This window comes from Chrysemys picta, chromosome 3 (assembly GCF_011386835.1).
Source record: "Chrysemys picta bellii isolate R12L10 chromosome 3, ASM1138683v2, whole genome shotgun sequence".
Lineage (NCBI taxonomy): Eukaryota > Metazoa > Chordata > Testudines > Emydidae > Chrysemys > Chrysemys picta.
Genome location: NC_088793.1, coordinates 20,583,201 through 20,604,989, shown reverse-complemented (window position 1 = coordinate 20,604,989; position 21,789 = coordinate 20,583,201). Strand labels below are relative to the sequence as shown.

At 46.8% G+C, this 21,789-nt stretch overlaps 2 protein-coding genes across 2 annotated transcripts; one reads left to right on the top strand and one right to left on the bottom strand.

The window, feature by feature from the left end:
• Nucleotides 1-1,710: 1,710 nt before the first annotated feature.
• Nucleotides 1,711-18,871, bottom strand: TP53I3 (tumor protein p53 inducible protein 3). Its single transcript, XM_005297406.4, has 6 exons — nt 18,737-18,871; nt 16,600-16,742; nt 15,495-15,762; nt 11,235-11,447; nt 5,453-5,649; nt 1,711-2,005 (listed from the first exon to the last, which is right to left on the bottom strand). The coding sequence occupies exons 1-6, from the start codon at nt 18,747-18,749 to the stop codon at nt 1,817-1,819; spliced, it is 1,023 nt and encodes a 340-aa protein (XP_005297463.2). The 5' UTR covers nt 18,750-18,871; the 3' UTR covers nt 1,711-1,816.
• LOC135982172 (uncharacterized) lies at nt 5,644-8,150 on the top strand. Its single transcript, XM_065587588.1, has 2 exons — nt 5,644-6,717; nt 7,777-8,150. The coding sequence occupies exons 1-2, from the start codon at nt 6,183-6,185 to the stop codon at nt 8,148-8,150; spliced, it is 909 nt and encodes a 302-aa protein (XP_065443660.1). The 5' UTR covers nt 5,644-6,182.
• Nucleotides 18,872-21,789: the final 2,918 nt, after the last annotated feature.

The following is a 21,789-nucleotide window of genomic DNA, read 5'->3' as shown; positions in this document are numbered from 1 at the left end:
TCCTCTCCATTGTTGTGACCGGCTGCAGGAATGCGGAAGCGACGGTTTCAAAGCTCGTACCACAGAGAAAAGCAAACAGTTTGCAGCTTGCTTTGAGTGAGTGAATGAATGAGCAGGGGGCCGGGAGTTCGGAACTTGCAAAATAGAGAGCTGACATGCTCCAAAAAGCACTCTTTCTCCCCCCACCCCCCCCGTTTTGAAAAGCACGTTGCAGCCACATGAATGCTGGAATAGCTGCCCATAATGCACCGCTCCCAACACAGCTGCAAATGCTGCAAGTGTGGCCACACCACTGCGCTGTCAGCTGTCAGTGTGGACAGACTGCAGCGCTTTTCCCTACTCAGCTGCACGAAGACAGGTTTACCTCACAGCGCTGTACAGCTGCAAGTGTAGCCAAGGCCTTGGTCTCAATTCTTCCTGGGTTGGCCCACACATACATAGGAAGGTGTGCAGGTAAATAAACCATTTACAACCAATTGTCCTGGTTAATGGGAGCCATCAAGATTCTAAACCACCATTAACGGCCCACACTTTGCATAATTACAATAGGACCTCAGAGGCCTTGGCTACACTTAAGAATTCACAGCGCTGCTGCAGCAGCGCTGTGAAGCGCGAGTGTAGTCGCGCCGCCAGCGCTGCGAGAGCTCTCCGAGGGGAATAGCTTGCAGCGCTGCGAGCGAGCGTGCAGCGCTGCAGGCGCTGATTACACTGGTGCTTTACAGCGCTGCACTCGCTGCGCTCGGGGAGGGGGGGCGTTTTCACGCCCCTAAGCGCAGCAAGTTGCAGCGCTGTACAGCACCAGTGTAGCCAAGGCCTCAGTTATATTAAAGTGATGTGGGGATTTGTTTCAGACAAATTACTAGCCCCTAGGCTGAACAGTTGTTTTCAAAGAATGGAAAACAACAAGCAGCGAAATAGAAAGGAAAAAGGCCAATGACAATCTTGCCCAATGAAGGAATTGTAGGAGTGGAATAGACTACATTAAATTACTCCCCTAGGACAGTGGTCTCCAAAGTGGGGTGTGCACACCCCAGGGGGTGCTCAAGACAATCCCTTGGGGGGCGCGGGAGGAGGAGCGCCGCCGGGGGGAGGGGGGGTTTGAGGGGAAAAAAAAGGGGCGTCTGGAGGAGGGAGGGAACGAGCAAGTTGGGAAGCTGCCCGCCCCCACCACTCCCGGCGGGCAGGGCCACCCGGAACGCAGGGGCTTTAGGGGCTGCAGGGCCCTGGGCTAAGGGGGCTCTGGGGCCCTGGCCTGCAGCTCTAAAGCCCCTTTCGGAATGTAGCCCTGAGTCCTCCGGCCTGTGGAGGACCAGGGGCAGCTGCACAGCCAGCGGCCGGAAAGAAGCGGTGCTTTCCCCTTCAAAGTGCCGCTTCTTTCCGGCTGCTTGCTGCACGGCTGCCCCTGCTCCTCCAGAGTCCTCCGGCCTGTGCTCGCAGGGCCACATTCCACAGCCCCTAAAGCCCCTGCATTCCGGGTGGCCCTGACGGGGGGGTCGGCGGGTAGCTCCCAGAATCGTGGCCATGGGGGCGGTGCCGTGTTGCGCAGAGCCACCTGCACACCCCCTGCACCAAACAGGAGCTGGCCCAGGTAAGTGCTCTGCACCTCCTGCCTGCCCCCGCCCTGAGCCTCCTCCGGCACCCCCACCCTGAGCGCGCTCCTGCACCCTAACTCCCTCCCAGACCCCGCACCCCCACTCTGAGCCGCCTCCCGCACCCTAACTCCCTCCCAGACCCCGCACCCCACTCTGAGCCAAACTCCCATACACATCAATAGTAATTTAGTCTCTGTGGATCACCTGCAGCAGCACACCCTTCTTTAAGATGAAGGAGGCATTTCAATTATAACTTTGCCGAGGTTCTTGTTTTCTTCCATGGTCCTGTGAGCCTCTACAATCCTGTGCAAAGGATAAACACTGTCAATGATTGGTTGGACGTGAGGAGATCTGTCTTGGGAGAAATACGGCAACACTCTCTCTGTGAAGGCTTTCACCAGCTTTTCTTTATACTGAAGAGAAAAAATGAAAGGAGGTTATATTTTAAGAATTATTCCTACTTTTCTAATTCATGCACATATCTCTAAGTATTACCTATAAAAATGAGCATGTTTCTAAAAGATACACTACATTCCATAACATTATTGTACTGGGAGGCACTTATAATAATAGTCTACAATAGTTAAAGGATGTAAGCCCTAAAGGAGAGGAATTGTTTAGGCTCCTCCAAGGAATTTAAATGATAGTAAATGGATGACATATTTTCCCAAGGTAAGTGACAGAAGCTCCATCACAGAGGCATTTAAAATAAGATTGGACAAAGGACTTGAGAATATAGTGTAGGAACAATACTGTATTGGATCCTGGGTAGAATATATCTTAGGGTTTCATATTGCTGCCATCACTGTAATATCTTCTTGGTATTATTAGTTATTTGTATTACCATACTGCATAGGAGCCTTAGTCATGGCTTTTTTGTACACATCATAGCAAAGGAGAGTTTTGAGGAGGGACATGAAGGAAGATGATGAGTTGGTTTTGCAGATGTTTACAGGGAGCTTCTCCCAAGTATGAGGGGCAGCATAGAGAAAGCACTGACGGTAGGATCAATGAAGGGACTTAGGCATTGAAAGCTGAGTATCACAGTGTGTAACTGTTAGGTGTTTAGATAAACAAACAGCACTGCGACCCACAAAGCCTGAGTGAGGTGCCTATGTTCCCTATACAATGAATAGGGAGAGAGAGGTGTCTTTCTTAGACTGTGATCCACAAAAACTAGCCCGCAAGGTGGGAAGCAACCTAAGCTAGCCTGAGGGATGTGATCTAAGATCTGCATCTCTGTGAGAGATGCAGTCTGGGCTGCACAACGATGCCTAACTGCTAGTGATACATGAATTGGGGGAAGATAGACTTTGGCTAGCTAAGTTGCATGCAGGGCCTGAAACAAAATGGTGGGAGTGGGGGGATAACCATTTTTACAGCTAGTGGTCTACTTAACTCATGGAGAAATCACACTGGGTGGTCAGAGACCAGATTTCATGGGGGAGGCCAGATTTCATGGTCTGTGATGTGATTTTCATGGCCGCAAATTTAGATAGACCCCTATTTGTAACCTTTAGCGTAGTGGCCAGGGTACTCACCAAGGCTGTGGGAGACCGCTGGTTGAAGTCCCCCCTCTTCCTGAATGGGAGAAGGGATTTGAACAGATATTAGGGATGTAAATATCGGTTTAAAAAGTTAACCGGTTAAATGATTAAAATTATATCGGTTGACCATTAACCGAGGTCGCTCAGCCTGCCGGGGCTGGGATCCTGCCAGCATGGCTGGGGCTGGGGTCCCTCCAGCCGTTAAGGTCAGTTAACGGTAAGCCTAATGCTTACTGGTTAACCGTTTACATTCCTAACAGAGATCTGCCACCTCTCAGGTGAATGCCCGAAGAATAGACTACAGAGCCATTCTGTCTCTGGTCCAATTAATATTTAAGTATTTTATTGTTTGAGTGAAGTAGAATAACTTCAATAGGTGAGATTCTGGGACCCCCCACATCAAAATATCCCACAGCTTAGTGCACTCACCTGAGAGGAGGCAGATCCCTCTTCAAATCCCTTCTCCCCCTCAGGAGGAGGAGGGACTTGAACTGGGGGTCTCCTACATCCTGGATGAATACCCTGACAGCTAGGCTAAAAATTAGAAGGGAGGTCCTCCTCTTACTCTCTCCTTCCCTCCGGTTGCTTTCTGTGAACTCACCTGAGGGGTTGATCCAGTAGAGGCTGCCAACCAGATCAGTCCCCGGCACACAACTTGGACAACCAAACCCCTATCTTTCCCAGTTTGTGAATTGCTCTGAGGCATAGGCAGGAGATGAGCATTTGGATGTCTGTCATGAGACAGCAGTGCACATGCTCAGGCAGAAGATAGGCGCCTAGAGCGAGCTGCAGTGTGCATCCCCAGAGGAAATACTTAAGTGTTGAGTGAGTTTAGGCACTTACAGAGTTAGGCAGCAGCCAAGCGGGAGTTTTGTGGATCACAGTGGTGCCTAAAAATGGGACTTAGGTGCCTAAATACCCTCTTGGATCCCTCCCTCAGGATCGTCCAGGTAAAGCCAGTTTTCACAAGTGCTCAGCACTTAGCAGCTCTCAAATCTGGGCGACTGAATGGAAGCAGAACTATTTTGAAAAACAGAACCCCAAACGATTTTATAGATATGTTCCCATTTTCAATTTCTTGTAAGTTTTGTTTCCTTTTAGGGGAAACATTTTCAGTGTACATAGATGGTACATACAAGAGGCTAATAAAAAACCCAGTTAACACAAATCATCCCTGGTGTTACTCCACTGGTTTCAGCTGTGTTACAACAGAAATGGATGTGGCACAAGTAGTACAAGGACAATATAGTTTGATTCTGGATTGCTTTCCGAGATATATAATAAAAAATTGAGTGTTATTTGTGTGGTAATACATTAATACTACACTGCATTAATACAATAATGCAATAGTAATAATACCAAGCCGGAAGGGGTTGCAGGTGCTTTGGAGGATAGGATTACAATTCAAAATGATCTGGACAAACTGGATAAATGGTCTAAAGTAAATAGGATGAAATTCAATAAGGACAAATACAAAATACTCTACTTAGGAAGGAACAATCAGTTGCACACATACAAAATGGGAAATGACTGCCTAGGAAGGAGTACTGCAGAAAGGGATCTATGGGTCGTAGTGGACCACAAGCTAAATATGAGTCAACAGTATAACACTGCTGCAAAAAAAGCGAACATCATTCTGGAATGTATTAGCAGGAATGTTGTAAGCAAGACACAAGAAGTAATTCTTCTGCTCTACTCCATGCTGATTAGGCCTCAACTGGAGTATTTTGTCCAGTTCTGGGCGCCACGTTTCAGGAAAGATATAGACAAATTGGAGAAAGTCCAGAGAAGAGCAACAAAAATGATTAAACATGACCTATGAGGGAAGATTGAAAAAATTGGGTTTGTTTAATCTGGAAAAGAGAGGACTGAGAGGGGACATGATAACAGTTTTCAAGTACATAAGAGATTGTTACAATGAGGAGGGAGAAAATTTGTTCCTAACCGCTGAGGATAGGACAAGAAGCAATGGGCTTAAATTGCAGCAAGGAAGGTTTAGGTTGGACATTAGGAAAACTTCCTAAATGTCAGGGTAGTTAAGCCCTGGAATAAATTGCCTACGGAAGTTGTGGAATCTCCATGTTTGGAGATTTTTAAGAGCAGGTTAGACAAACACCTGTCAGTGATGGTCTAGATAATACTTAGTCCTGTCATGAGTGCAGGGAAATGGACTAAATGACCTCTTAAGGTCCCTTCCAGTTCTATGATTCTATGAATACAATATTTTATCACTGGTATTAAAAGGAAACAAAGTAATTAGAATGACAGATTCCTATGTTAAACTAAATAAAGATATTGCTAGTCATCACTTGCCTCCTTTTCTCGTGATCTTAACAGACTAGTAAGCAGGCTCCCTCTTTTGGAAAGCAACCTTGCAAGCAGATCTCCATGTACTTCACCTTCACCCAACAGTCCATACACAATCCACTGGCCATCAGTACTCAGACAATTGAGGTTCTTCTCCCAGTAGGAACCACCAATGCAGTCTAAAATAATATCCACTCCAGAGCCTCAAGTGGAACAGAAAGGATTTCAATAATGTACTTTGGAGAAATCAAAATGTGGGATAATTTGAAACAAAACAAAACAAAACAACAACAACAAAAAACAGACTGAGACGAGTAGGTCTGTATACAGAGAGGCACAGTCCTATAACTCTTAGGCATGGTCTACACTATGAGTTTAATTCAAATTTAGCAGCGTTAAATCAAATTAACCCTGCACCCGTCCACACAACGAAGCCATTTATTTCGAAATAAAGGGCTCTTAAAATCGATTTCTGTACTCCTCCCCGACGAGCGGAGTAGCCCCATAATCGATATTGTCATTTCGAATTAGGGTTAGTGTGGCCGCAATTTGATGGTATTGGCCTCCGGGAGCTATCCCACAGTGCACCATTGTGACTGCTCTGGACAGCAATCTGAACTCGGATGCACTGGCCAGGTAGACAGGAAAAGCCTCGCGAACATTTGAATTTCATTTCCTGTTTGCCCATCACAGGAGAGCATAGGTGACCACAGAGAGCTCATCAGCACAGATAACCATGCAGGTCGATAATCGAAAAAGAGCACCAACATGGACCATATGGGAGGTACTGGATCTGATCGTTATATGGGGAGAGGATTCAGTGCTAGCAGAACTTCATTCGAAAAGACGAAATGCCAAAACTTTTGAAAAAATCTCCAAGGGCATGATGGAGAGAGGCCACAATAGGGACTCAGATCAGTGCCGCCTGAAAGTCAAGGAGCTCAGACAAGCCTATCAGAAAACAAAGGAGGCAAACGATCGCTCCGGGTCAGAGCTGCAGACATGCTGCTTCTGCGCTGAGCTGCATGCAATTCTAGGGGGGGCTGCCACCACTACCCCACCTCTGACTGTGGATTCCGAGGTGGGGGTAATCTCATCAGCCACACCTGAGGATTCTGTGGACGGGGAAGAGGAGGAGGAGGAGGAGGACGAGCTTGCGGAGAGCACCCAGCACTCCGTTCTCCCCAACAGCAAGGATCTTTTTCTCAGCCTGACTGAAGTACCTTCCCAAGCCAGTACCCAAGACCATGACCCCATGGAAGGGATCTCAGGTGACTTTACCTTTTAAAATATAAAACGTGGTTTAAAAGCAAGCGTTTTTTAATGATTAATTTGCCCTGAGGACTTGGGATGCATTCGCGGCCAGTATAGCTACTGGAAAAGTCTCTTAACGTGTCTGGGGATGGAGCGGAAATCCTCCAGGGATATCTCCATGAAGCTCTCCTGGAGGTACTCCAAAAGCTTTGCCTCAAGGTTTCTGGGCAGTGCAGCCTTATTCCGTCCTCCATGGTAGGACACTTGATCACGCCATGCTAGTAGCAAGTAATCTGGTATCATTGCATGACAAAGCCTGGCAGCGTATGGTCCGGTGTTTGCAGGCATTCAAGCAACATCCGTTCTTTATCTCGCTGTGTAATCCTCAGGAGAGTGATATCGCTCATGGTAACCTGGTTGAAATATGGGAATTTAATTAAGGGGACAGAGGTGGCCGTTCCTACTGGGCTATTTGCCTGTGGCTGAAAAGAAATCCTTCCCTGCAGTTAGCCAGCGGGAAAGGGTGGGGGGGAATTGGCCCTGAGCTTTTCGCCTTTGGCTAGCAGGGATCTTCCCTTATACCAGCCACGCGGTGGGGGGAGGGGTACAGCGATGATCCCAGATAATTCATGGCGAGAGGGGGGGTGGGGGTTTAGTTTGGTTTCTGCAGGGATCTTCCCTGATACCAGCCATGAGGTGGGGGGAGGGATAAAGCGATCATCCCAGAGAATTGGATGGGGGGGGGGGGTTAGTTTGTTTTCTGCTGCTGAAGGTTAACAGGAAAACCGCAGCAGTCAATGGGCTTTGCTTGGTATGTGGGAAAGGAGGGCACAGAAGCCGAAAGACAATGGCTTACCATGGCCACATGCAAGCTGAATTCTGTTGCCCGGACCTGCGTCTGTGATCTCTAACACTAAAGCCACAGGCACTCAATATTAAGATGGAAAATGCGACCTTGTACTGAAATCACATGTGCTATGTAATGTGAATAGTGTTGTTCACCATGAAAGAGTATAAGCATTGTTCTGTAAAATGTATCATTTTAAAAACTTCTCTCCTTTTTTTCATCCCTCCAGCAGCTGCAAATTTTTCAAGCCTCCCTCCTCTGTCCCGAAGGCTATCTCAGATAAGGCGGCAGAGAAAGAGGATGCGAGACGACATGTTCTCGGAAATAATGGAATGCACCCGCAATGAAATAGCTCATTTGAATGAGTGGAAGGACATGGTATCTAAGTACAGGAAAGATGCCAGTGAACGTGAGGTCATGAGGGACGCTCGAGATGAGAGGTGGCAGCCTGCAACGCTGGGGCTGCTGCGTGATCAAACGGACATGCTCCGGCGTCTGGTGGAGCTTCAGGAACGGCAGCAGGATAACAGACTGCCGCTGCAGCTGCTGTATAACCTCCCTCCCCCCCACCATGTTCCATATCCTCCTCACCCAGACGTGTAAGAACGCGGGGGGGGGGAGCTCCGTGCACCCTCCCACTCCACCCCAGTGGACAGCCCAACCAAAAGGCTGTCATTATATTGAATTTTTTCAGTGGCCTTTTACTTCCCTCCTATCCTCCTCCCAAATCTCACCCAGGTTACCTTGTCAGTTCTCTCCCTATGTTTATAATCAATTAATAAAGAATACATGATTTTTAAATGATAGTGACTTTATTTCCTTTAAAAGCAAGCTGTGATTTAAGGGGGGAGGGTGATTTGCTTACAGGGAATGAGTCAATCAAGGGGGCGGGTTTTCAACAAATAGAACTTTCACACTGTAGCCTGGCCAGTCATGAAACTGGTTTTCAAAGCTTCTCTGATGCACAGCACTTCCTGGTGTGATCTTCTAATAGCCCTGGTGTCTGGCTGCGCATAATCAGCAGCCAGGCGATTTGCCTCAGCCTCCCACCCCGCCATAAAGGTCTCCCCCTTACTCTCACAGAGATTGTGGAGCACACAGCAAGCAGCAATAACAATGGGGATATTGGTTTGGCTGAGGTCTGACCGAGTCAGTAACGAGCGCCAGCGACCTTTTAAACGGCCAAATGCACATTCTACCACCATTCTGCACTTGCTCAGCCTGTAGTTGAACAGCTCCTGACTCCTGTCCAGGCTGCCTGTGTATGGCTTCATGAGCCATGGGATTAAGGGGTAGGCTGGGTTCCCAAGGATAACTATAGGCATTTCAACATCCCCAACAGTTATTTTCTGGTCCGGGAAGTAAGTCCCTTGCTGCAGCCATTTAAACAGAGTAGTGTTCCTGAAGACGCGAGCGTCATGAACCCTCCCTGGCCAGCCCACGTTGATGTTGGTGAAACATCCCTTGTGATCCACAAGTGCTTGCAGCACCATTGAAAAGTACCCCTTGCGGTTTATGTACTGGGTACCCTGGTGCTCCGGTGCCAAGATAGGGATATGGGTTCCATCTATCGCCCCACCACAGTTAGGGAATCCCATTTCAGCAAAGCCATCCACTATGACCTGCACATTTCCCAGAGTCACTACCTTTCGTAGCAGCAGCTCAGTGCTTGCTTTGGCTACTTGCATGACAGCAGCCCCCACAGTAGATTTGCCCCCTCCAAACTGATTCCTGACTGACCGGTAGCTGTCTGGCGTTGCAAGCTTCCACAGGGCTATCACCACTTGCTTCTCAACTGTGAGGGCTGCTCTCATCTTGGTATTCTGGCGCTTCAGGGCAGGGGAAAGCAAGCCACAAAGTTCCATGAAAGTGCCCTTACGCATGCGAAAGTTTTGCAGCCACTAGGAATCGTCCCACACCTGCAACACGATGCGGTCCCACCAGTCTGTGCTTGTTTCCCGGGCCCAGAATTCCATGTCCACGGCTATAACCTGCCCCATTAACAGCATGATCTCCAAAGCACCGGGGCCCGCGGTTTGATAGAATTCCATGTCCATGTCCTCATCACTCTCGCCGCCACGCTGCCGTAGCCTACTCCTCGCCGCCTGGTTTTGCAGGTTCTGGTTCAGCATAAACTGCACGATAACGCGCGAGATGTTTACAATGTTCAAGACTGCTGTCTTGAGCTGAGTGGGCTCCATGCTTGCCGTGGTATGGCGTCTGCACTGTTCACCCAGGAAAAAGGCGCGAAACGGTTGTCTGCCGTTGCTTCCCTGGAGAGGGGGGAGGATGTACCCAGAACCACCCGTGACAATGTTTTTGGCCCCATCAGGCATTGGGATCTCAATCCAGAATTCCAATGGGCGGAGGAGACTGCGGGAACTATGGGATAGCTATGGGATAGCTACCCACAGTGCAACGCTCCGGAAATCGACGCTAGCCCCGGTACATGGATGCACACTGCCGAATTAATGTGCTTAGTGTGGCCGCATACATTCGACTTTATACAATCTGTTTCCAAAATTCGAATTATATAAATTCGGATTAATCCCGTAGTGTAGACATACCTTACTTATGGGATTAGTCCCACTGAAGTCAATGTGACTACTTGTGAGTAATAACTGCAGGGCCAGGCTAAATATAAATATATACATACACATATGCAAACCCATAAACAATGCCCTAAATATCCATAGAAAGAACAATAACTTTTTTCTACGCACAGTGGGCAGGTAAAAAAATTGTGTACATTTTTTGTGCCCACAGTCAAACATTTAGCAATCCAAATGCTGGGACTTGTGCTCACAATTACTTATGGATGCAAAAGCAATGCAGGTACAATATTTGTGCCCACAACAACAACAACAAAACCAAAACAAAGGGGGCACTGCTGAAAATAGGGTCCGGTTAGACAAGTTATGTGCTGACATTGGGTCTGTCCTGCAGGTGCTGAGCATATTGAAATCTTATTGAAACCAGCCACTTCCAAGGTGAAATGCAAAAACTATATAAAGTGCATAACACTAAATAGAAGCTTAAGACAGGAAGTGAAGGTTGTCACATCTGAATAAAACTAGAGTGGGAATGATTGCTAGGTGGAACATAATTATCCAAACTAATCATGGGATTTTTAACACTGCTAATGCTCAAGACCTGTGTTTTAGGCCTCATCTAGGACTACAGATTCCCTTCCCAGCCAACAACTGATGGGCCATAACAGGTTTGAGATGGGGAGGCATTCTGGCCTTCCGTGTGAAAATCAACCTCCCTGATGGGATGATCCCATTGAAAATCTAAGGGTACTTCTATGCTGCAACATTAATAACCCACGGCACTGAGTTTCAGAGCCCGGGACAATTGACTTGGGTTTGTGGGGCTTGGGCTGCAGGGCTAAAAATTGCAGCATAGACATGTGGGCTCAGGCCTAGGCTCTAAGACCTACCCCCTTGTGAGGTTTCAGACCCACGACTCCAGCCCAAACCCAAATGTCTACACTGCAATGTTTAGCCCCGCAAGCCCAAAACAGCTGACCTGGGCCAGCCATAGCCGTACTATGGGTCTTTTACTGCAGTGTAGATGTAGCCTAGTTGAAACACAACAGCAACGTCATAGGAGAAGAATGCAGACTTTTCCTAAATCATGATTATGAATACCAGTGCAATTGTTGGGTTACCCAAACATTCTCACCGTTGGTGAACTCCAGGGCCCTTTCGCTAAAATCCTCCTCCTTGTAGTTGAACCCAGCCGCTGCTCCGAGTTTTGCTGCCAGCTGGAGTTTCTCTTGTGTTCCAGCTGTTACAATGGGAATAGCTTTTGCCAGTCTAGTCAGTTGAACGGCTGCTGTGCCAACTCCACTAGCTCCTGCATGGATCAGCACTGTCTGTCCACTCTGTACTTTACCTGAAGCAAAACATAAAGAAATGAACGACCCATTTGGGACAGCCTTCAGATTAGACGTGGTTGTGGTAAAAAGTGCTCAATAACAACTGAACAAATTAACTCTAATCTGTGGATTCTGCAGCTAAAATAAGCAGCTGTTGAACACCTTTAATGAGGGAAAAAATCCAGACCTGGTGTAAGTGCATGCAGTAAAACACTGAATAGCTGCTCTGGAAGTGAGCACCATATATCTTGTTCACTGAATGAGGCAGGGGGATCCTGTGAAAAAAATAGTGTGTGATCATTTCATAGGGACTATATCATAATGTATACGTGCAAGGTGAGAAAACTGAGATCGCACAGGCAACCTTAATTCTGGCAGTCTTAATTTTTGAGTCCTTGATTTGCAATCTTAATAACGTTCCTTTAACTTATTTTTTTGTTTGTAATTTCCTACGTTTTAAAGAAAGCGAACAGAAATTCTATTATGTGGAATCATGATGACATGTATGGTTTATCAGCAGGGTTGGAACCATTAGATACATCATGCAGACATAGGTGCTGAAACTAGGGGTGCTGGGGTGCTTCCACATCCTCTGGCTTGAAGTGGTTTCCATCATATACAGGGTTTACAGTTTGGTTCAATGGCTCTTGGCACCCCCGCTATACAGATTGTTCCAGCACTCCTGAATACAGATCTCTGATATTAGAGCTAATGTAATAAATAATAGCAGTAGTAGTTGTAATCCTCTGTGTGGACCAGCACTAGACACTTTGCCAGAGGGTTTCACAGATATTTTCTGATAGAAGAGGAATGGTGAGACTCAAGAATCTTAAGTTCCATTCGAGGCTCTGGAGGGGAGCGTTCTCTACTGGGCACAGACTCTTCTGCCTGTTTTCCTCAAGCTTGACCCCTTGACCTCCAACCTATCCCTGTCGCAATCCTGTCTCTTCCTTACTTCCTGCTTCCTCATTCTAGTCTCACCTAGCCAGTCCTAGTCTCCATTCCTCAGGTTTCTTATCCCAGTCCCAGTTTCCTTGTCCAGCTAGTCCTTGTGTGCCCCTCTGGATCCTCCATTCCAATCCCAATCTCCGCCAGCACTCACAGTCCTAGTCTTCCTCCCAGTTTTCCTGCCTAACTATTCCCATTTTCCCCTCCACATAGCCCTGGCACCTTATCCCCTGTCTCCTTGCCACCCAGTCCCAGCTCCCCCTCCTGGCTACTCATCCAATCTGTCTCTGTTCAGTTATCCCCCACATTCCCCACCTCAGTTCCCATTCCAACTCACCTTGTGGCCTCTCATCCAATCCCAGTGCCCCCACCCAGTTCCTTATCCAAGTCTCTGTGCCCAGCCTGCCATAGTTCTTCCACTGCACCCTAACTCCTTGTCAGCTCTGTCTCCCCTCCAGGGCTGGCTCTAACTCTTTTGCTGCCCCAAGCAGCAAAAAAAAGCGCCGCCCTGCCGAGCAGCCCCCGCCGAGCGCCGCACCGCGCCGCTGGAACCCCCCCCCCCCGAGCGCCGCACCCCGCGCTGCACCCCCCACCGAGCGCCGCGCTGCTGGAGCTCGCCCCCCCCCGCCAAGCACCGCGCCGCCGGAACCCCACCCACCCGAACGCCGCGCCCCGCGCCGCCCCCCCCGCCGAGCGCCTCGCCACCAAATGCCGCGCCGCGCCGTGCTGCACCCCGCCACCCCAAGATTGGCCGCCCCTTACCAGGTGCCGCCCCAAGCATGTGCTTGGTTGCCTGGTGCCTGGAGCCGGCCCTGCTCCCCTCCACCCACTTCCTTCCCCATGACACACTGAGCTCCTGCCCCTGGCTCCCATTTCCAGGCTCCTTGCCCAGCCAATCCTGGACTTTCCCCCAACTCCTAGTTTACCTGTCCTCGCAGTGCCAGTCTCCAATCCCAGTCTCCCCCCTCCAGGCTCTTTGTCTCCACCCAGATGCTTGGCCCCGACCTGGCAAAGCCCACAGTAGCTCAGAGCTGCAATTGCAGGGAAAGTCCTTCATAGCCCTGGGCTGAAGTAAGCTCACTGCAGATGGAATCTCCAGAGACTTTAGATGCTAAACTTTATCAAGTCTCTGCTAAACTTCTGATTTTTCAAAGGTTTATAACTTGGCCAGATTTGGGCAGATTTTCACAGTGATGGCAAAAGGCACATCCCAGACACAAAGGCCAAATTCCAAGTTCCTGCTCTAGTGCACAAGGGCACTAGAATGTCTCAAAATAAGGTTGCCAGTATTTTTTAACATGACAAAACAATTTTCCTTAGCCTTGTTCTTGGAAATGCCTGAGTTGTTTTGGCTAACATTTTCTAGAATGGTTAAAGTTTGGCTAAGTTATAACCAATTGAAAAGAGGGTCTTACAATGGGAAATGTCAGGCAACCTTCATAATAGATGGTGCTCCCAGTCCCTTCTATAATGATATTATCTTGTAATTGCTTCTAAGCCCAGAACATATATAACGTTAACAGATTTGAGTACAATTTTGGGGGGGTCATTTAGTGCAATTGAAAGGTATGGGCTCAACAGCCCTGGAGACCAAAGTCCTATTTGGCCACAGAAGCCTGGGTAGCAGCAGTACAAGCTTCCCTACACTGCCCAATTGATGTTCCTCTACCAAGAAGTAGAGAGACCACCTCTAATGTAGTGACAAAAGGATAGTCCATTTTACATGGCTCTTAGTCTCTCTGCTGAGCTTTTCAGCAGGGGTGCTAAGCTGATTTGTGGTAATGGACATCTGCCAACTCACACTGACCTGCAAACAGTCAGAAACGAAGCAGTTAGAGAAATTCAGTAGAATGATACTTTAGGGCCTGTCTAATATGTTCCATGTGGGATTTTAAAAATGCTGAGCATCCATCTAACTTCAATGGGAGTTTGACCTACAAATACAGCTGTCTCTGGGAACCCAGGCACAGCATGGGTGTTCTCCAACATAGAGTCCATCCACCCCAGGGGTCGGCAACCTTTCAGAAGTGGTGTGCCGAGTCTTCATTTATTCACTCTAATTTAAGGTTTCGCGTGCCAGTAATACATTTTAACGTTTTTAGAAGGTCTCTTTCGATAAGTCTATAATATATAACTAAACTATTGTTGTATGTAAAGTAAATAAGGTTTTAAAAATATTTAAGAAGCTTAATTTAAAATTAAATTAAAATGCAGAGCCGCCAGGACCCGGACAGTGTGAGTGCCATTGAAAATCAGCTCGCGTGCCGCCTTCGGCACACGTGCCATAGGTTGCCTACCCCTGATCTACCCTATAATTCCAAACCATGCTCAGACAGTATCAGGCGACAATCATGGTGTGTGTGGACATCCCAACATCGTTGAGTTTGTAGTGAAGTCAGACTCTTAGAGGTAGGCCTTGCTTTGGGGGAAAATACAGCATTTGGGGTTAATGGAAAGCTGTAGTTCCCAGCTGGGAAATACAGATGCAAAGTACAGTAGAACCTCAGAGTTTCGAACACCTTGGGAATGGAGGTTGTTCATAACTCTGAAATGTTTGTAACTCTGAACAAAATGTTTTGGTTGTTCTTTCAAAAGATTACAACTGAACATTGACTTAATACTGCTTTGAAACTTTATTATGCAGAAGAAAAATGCTGCTTTTAACCATCTTAATTTAAATGAAACAAGCACAGAAACAATTTCCTTACCTTGTCAAAAAAATTAAACTTTCCCTTAATTTTTTTTAGTAGTTTACGTTTAACACAGCACTGCATTGTATTTGCTTTTTTTTTTCTGCTGCTGCCTAATTGTGTACTTCTGGTGCCAACATGTGGTTGACCGGTCAGTTTGTAACTCTGAGGTTCTACTGTAAAGCCAAGCCCCTTTTTGTATTCTTCCCTTTTACATATGCAATCAGCAAAGCAAGTTATTATTGAGTAGATGTGGCCAACCTTTAGGAATTTAGGTCTTGTACATCTAAGTCATGTGGACAAGAAAGGTCAAAGGGCTAGATGGATGGAGTGACATAGAAAAAGCTCTTCAAAGGCAAGTGACATTCAGATCTGGGCAATGAATAGAAGAAAATGGCAAACTGGATTTGCAGATACACCACTCACCTACAAAATGCAGCAACTGAAAGGCTGTTAGCCAGGCTTCAGGAATGGCTGCAGCCTGAACAAAAGTCATATCATCAGGGATCAGCATTAGATGACCTTCTGGCACAGTGACGTATTCTGCCTGGCCACCCCCAGACAGCAGAGCCATCACTGTATCTCCAATTTTCCACTGACCCTTGCAACCAGGTCCGAACCCAGCCACAAGTCCAGCTGCTTCTAAGCCTAAAATGTCACTTGCTCCTTTTGGGGAAGGATACTTTCCTCTCCTCTGCAAAAACAGAAAGAATAATCAGTGCAATGAACTGCAATTTGATCTGCCACTTAACCTAATCTCTCTTTATTCAGTCTTACTTCAGAACCCCCCTAGGTTTTAGTTCTGGTCACATCATGCAAATACATTTCAATCCAGGTCTTTTTAGGATCTCCCATTCTTGGTGGTATTTTTAGCAATAATTACACTTCCTTTTTTAGGCTGAGCATGCTTTGTTCTTGAAACTTTATATGTCTGTAACCAACTGGTGAGTGTGTTACAGGTCCCCCTCAGTGCTGATCTGCTGAAGATATGAGTTATTCCCACTTGCTGAGTTTTAGCACAAGCTACAGACACTCATGCTTTTAGCTCTGGAGGTCCCTGGTTCAGTCCCCAGTGTATCAGCCAAGACGTTGGCTGCTAACGTATGTTTTAAGAGGTAGGTAGAATGTGACTACTTAAATTGGAATTTAGCCAAGGTACTAGAGTTAACACCCTTATGTTCATGAGAATGTTATGGGAATTTTTAAGTGACCACGAGTGACTAGAGCTTGTTTTCATCTCATCTGAAAGGAGAAACCTCCCGGAGCACAGTGCCCCTGATATCATAATGGGTCATAGGTTCAGTGGGGACTCAGATGAAGAAGTGCCACCTACTGAATCACCAACCACCTCTTTTTGCAGCACTCTGAGCTTTTCCTTGGAGATCGCTCATCAAAGTGCTAACCAGGTCCAACCCCTCTTAACTTTTCAGATCTGTCAAAATTCAAGCCAGACTCTTCTGTTACTCAAAAATTGAGTCCAAGCAATGCAGTGTGTCCCACAGGTCTATAAGTCATCTTAACAAAGACATACCTGGAGTAAGTCAGCCCTATTCAGAGCACTGGCAGACACTTTTATAAGTACTTCTCCTTTTCCTGGATGTGGTTTCGGTACCTCTTTCACATATAGATTCTCTGGGCCTCCTGGCTGGTCAAAATAAGCTGCCAACATTTTCTCTGAACCAATACAAAAAGGAAAGCACTAAAGCAGGTGTATTTGGTTGTCACTAGGCAACCCATGTTCAGCATTAAGACGCCAATTGTTGATATCCATTCATAAACCTAGACTACCCCAAAGACTCCACTGTGCACAACTTGGACAATCTAGTCCAGTCTCCAGCATAAACAACGTGGGATGGGGGATGGTGGCAGGTACTACAGGAATAGGAAGGTGTAAAAGTTAATGCATTATATTCAAACCAGGACAAAACATTAATTTCAAAACAGTCATCTAGTGACCCACAAAGTTAGGGTCACTTTGCATGAAATCAGAGGTCCCAATCCTGTAGGGAGCTCTGTGTGGATGTGCCCCTCATGCAGCCCCATTGACTTCAAGGGACTCCATGTGAGTGAAGAAATCCACCAGCATGGAGCTGATGGCAGGATCAGGGGATCAGTGCTCAAGCTGCCAAGGTACATTGGCCTGTAAAATAATTGACACAGACAAAGAGCGAAACATAATTTTAAACACCTCAGTAGAGGGAGCAAGAATAATTTATTTAATATGTATAAAGTTTTATCTAACCGCAGATTTGTGATTCAGCCCTTCAGCTGCCAATATAAAGACACAGTAAAACAGCAGCAGGTTGATTTGAGACAGAAAATGATTAGAGGTTTAAAAACCTCCTGATTCATTCTTCTTAGCAGGAGATTCCTCTGTGCGTGACTTGCTCTAGGAATCTCATGATTTCTCCCACTAACTGTTGTAGTCCTGTGGGTGCTAGGTGACTTTCTCTCCTCATATGATTCCTTGATTCTTGATTCCTCTGCTTTGGCGGTATCTGTCGAGATGTGAAGCGTGCACAAGCTGGTACAGAGTCAGCCTGCCTGGCAGATTTGGGTCAGAAAAGATTCTCCATTGGTGCAATGGGAAGGGCAACAGGAGATGGGAAATCACAGAGGTGCTCATCTTCTGTATTATCTACTGAGTGCCAACCGTGTGCCCAGCACTGTACAGAATATGGAGGAGAATGGATCACTGCCCCAAGGAGCCTGCAGTCTTAGGCCCTAATCCTGCAAACTCTTAAGCATATGTAGCACTTTACTCACATGGAGTTGTCCCATTGATTTAAAATACAAATGTTACCAATGAATGTTATTTTAATAGAACTACCCACAGGACTAACATTATGCAGCTACGTAAGTGCTTGCAGGATTAGGGCCTAGGATGACAAAACAATACACAATTGAGACACACAGAACACTGGGAAATTGATTCACCACATGTCACTGCAGGGGTTATTTTATGATGATTAAATATTTCTCTCAATGATTAACTCTCAGCTGCACTAATCAGGCACAGAAATTGCAAAGAAAGCCAACCCTGAAATAATGGGAGTCTTACAGAGCTCCACCAGACACCTTCCCACAAGACAGTTTGCTCCTGCTTTCCGCATTTTCATCTTTATTGTGCGTGTTAAAGTGAATGATGAAAATTAGCAGATCAATGCACATCATCAGTGTGAAATTTAGTCAATAAATAAATAAAAAATAAAGATGTTATACTCATTCCTTAATCCCTCTATCTTTATCCATAATTTTTCAAAACACATTTTTTACACATGCTTTTTCCTCTTCGTTGCTAGGTGAAAGACTCATACAGAAATCACAGTAAAATACTGTAGTGAAACTGACTATTTACAAAGTGCTTTCAAATGCACAGAACTGGAATACATAGAGAATATAACATTTGCTTCCGCTCTAATCCTTTCAGTCACAGTAATCTCGGGTTGGTTTACAACAGAGATAGGTAAAAAATTTGTAGAACAAAGTAGCATTTAAAAAAAACTGATGATGACTTCTCTTCGGCCCACTTCAAACTAATAAACATCCAAGCAAGCACATCTTTTACATGTTTGCCTGATTGTCAATAACTAATTAGGACAATAAAATTGACCAAAATAATTTAAGCAATGTAGATATTTGGTTCCTGGGTACAATTTAATACTCACCTTTATCCTGCATTCCAAGAAAGGTTTTCCACACACAGGGAGCAAAAGTCAATCCCTTTCTTTTAAAGCAGTTTGATTTCACTTCCTCCTTTCCCAGCCCTGCCCCTAGAAGAAGTTATCATCTAACTCAACAGGGTGGAGAGGAGAAAGAATGAGATTGTATTTTATATTTAAAGCAAAAACACATACAAAATTTAAAGTCAGAGATTTTGATAAACTTCTACAAACAAACATGTTTTTGCTTGATCAGTCTGATTCCCGTCATTGTGGTAATCAGACAGAAATCTATATCCTTCTTCCCTATGTAAGCAAAGGGATTTGGTCCAGTTCCTCTCTTTTTTACAGTGCTGCCTGTTTGAATATGAAAACACTTTTCCCTAGGCAAAATGTTTGATTGTTGACCTGGCTTCTGGACTCTGAATTCTGCAAGCTGGGTTTATTTAACAAATTGGTTTTAACTGTTGAGCTTGTTGGGAGTATAAGGTAGGAAACTGAATCACAAGTCCACCCAATTTGGGCTTAATCAGTTTGCACCTTCATTTATAAACTTTCAGACAGAATTATTGTCATGTATAGTGTCAGAACATATATTTATGCCTGACGGTAAAGAGATAAAATCAGGGCCGTAACTAGGGCGCGGCGAACGGGGCAGTCACCCAGGCAAAAAGCCATTGGGGCGGAAAAATGGGGTGGCCTGGGGGGGATGCAGGGTCACGTGTGTCCCCCCATTTCTGCCTTCCATTTAGCACAGGGGTTTACAAACTGTGGGGTGTGCCCCCCACAATTTGAAAACTGTTGCCTCCTGCCAGGAGCTGGCGTATTGGAAGCTGGTGGGAGCCGCCAGGTCTGCTCTTTATGGCCGGCCCTCCCCAGGCAGGGCGGGTGGCACAGCCAGTGGTGGCACAGCCACTGGGCCAATGGGGCCTGTGCCCGGGGTCCAAGCCAATTGGGGGTCCCTGGAAAAATCACCTCTAGGCCCTGGAAAAATGAGCACCCCCATGCCCCGACCTGCTCCACCTGCCCGGTGCTCCTACCTGGGAGCGGGGTCGGGGCACGCAGACTTGACCCGCTCCACCCACCCCCGTGTCCCAACCCTGCTCCCCCTGGCAGGAGTACCAAGCAGGTGGGTGGAGCAGGGCAAGCCCCCGTGTGCTGACCCCCCTCCCCTGGCAGGAGTGCTGGGGGGGGCAGCAGGGACTGCAGGCGGAAGGGATGGGGAGGGGCCCCCACTTGCTCTGGCCCACGGCCTCATAAAACTGTAATCTGCCTCTGGGCACAGCTGTGAGCTGTGCCCACGTAGCCGAGCTGCCATGAGATGCTCCCTGAGATGTTTGCTTGCTGCTGCCCTTGTGCTCCTGGGCAGGGGATCAGGGAAGGGAGGGCTGCCAGGCAACCAGCTAGCACCCTAGCTCCCATAGCGCAGAGAGCCAGGAGTCCAAGCATGCCGGGCAGCTCCCACCACCTTCCAATCTGCCAACTCCTGACAGGAGGCGACGGTTTTCAAATTGTGGGGGACCCGTCCCACAGTTTGAAAACCTCTGTGCTAAATGAAAGGCAGAAATCTGAAGGTGCATGTGACCCCCGCATGACCCCCCCACACACATCACCTCTAGGGAGAACAAATATGCTTGCTCGCCCCTGGCACTAAAATGCCCAGTTACAGCTCTGGATAAGATGGAATAGTTAGGTGTCCGAACCCGAGATGTGGATGGCCAGGCTTACTGGGAGAGCAGTAGCAATCAGGCTTTGTGCTTGGTGCAGTGGCACTCAGACCAGAGTTCACAGCCAGAATCAGGAGTCAAGAGCAGGGTTGGAACAAGGCAAGCACAGGGCTGGGAACAAGGCTAGGGCAGGCTAAGGCCTGTGGAGTCAGTGACCACTATCAGGCAGAGGAGAATTCTAAGCCATAAGGTGACTTTGGCAGACTAAACTGCTGTATCACTTATGAGTGTTATATACCTGCCCTGGGAGTCACCAGACCAGCTCCTTGCTTGAGGATTGGCTGGAGCCTAGCACAGGAATGACTCATTACTGCATGTGGTTTAATCAGGTTCTAATTCAGTGATAACTCATCACCTCACAGTAGGGGCCCAAGTACCAAATTCCTGAGAATCAGGAAGTTCTCCTATACTTCATGATGGTCATTGCAGCCTCTGATGTCTGGTCCTTCTGTCTCATTCCTTCAGTTTCTGGTCCACTGTTTCTCCAGTTTGGGCCCCTCCTTCATGGAGATTTTTATGTACTTACATATAACATATTCATTCTCTTTTCTCCAATCAGCATTAAGCACTCTCATAAAATATGCATGCATGCTCTTCAATTTACACAACTTTTGCTGTATATACAATTTCCATGTCATTTTGTTTTCATGCCATCTTGCCCTATTTTTTTCCAGTATGAAGGGATTTTAATATTACAAGGTTGTGTATTTATCATACTAATTAATTTTCCTTTTCCCTAAAATCTTCCAATGCAACATATGACTTTTGTCCTATCAGCAGAAGCGATATTTAAACAAACCAGCAAATCTATGTAAGAGGAAAAAAATGGCAAAACAACTCTCATGCCAGGAAAAGTTAGGCTGAAGCCTTGGTCTAAGTATTATCTCATCCAGACTCATTTACTATCCATAAAAAATGGTTACTCACTTTCTCGTAAGTGTTGTTCTTCGAGATGTATTGTTCATGTCCATTCCAATCAGGTGTGCATGTGTGCATACTAGCCAGAAGATTTTTTCCCTAGCAGTATCTGTCAGGTCAGCCTGGGCGCCCCCTGGAGACACGCCTTCATGGAACTCAATATAGAGTCCTGCCGACCTGCTACCCCCTCAGTTCCTTCTTGCCGGCTACTCTGACAGAGGGGTAGGAGGGTGGGTATTGGAATGGACATAAACAACACATCTTGAAGAACAACAGTTATGAGAAGGTGAGTAACCTTCCATTCCAATCAGTTGACTCACAAGCCCAAGTTCAGGAAGTGGGGTCGGAGTTGTCCACTGATTGGAGGACTGCTCTTCCAAAGGCCACATTGTCTCTGGCCCGCTGAGTGATCGC

Coding starts and splice junctions, on each gene's coding strand:
- TP53I3 (XM_005297406.4), bottom strand. Junction 11,448..15,494: donor TCAGTTGCTGCATTTTGTAG/GTGAGTGGTGTA, acceptor GTTTTGCTTCAG/GTAAAGTACAGAGTGGACAG. Junction 5,650..11,234: donor GGCCCTGGAGTTCACCAACG/GTGAGAATGTTT, acceptor GTTCCACTTGAG/GCTCTGGAGTGGATATTATT.
- LOC135982172 (XM_065587588.1), top strand. CDS start 6,183: ATGCAGGTCGATAATCGAAAAAGAGCACCAACATGGACCATATGGGAG. Junction 6,718..7,776: donor CCCCATGGAAGGGATCTCAG/GTGACTTTACCT, acceptor TCATCCCTCCAG/CAGCTGCAAATTTTTCAAGC.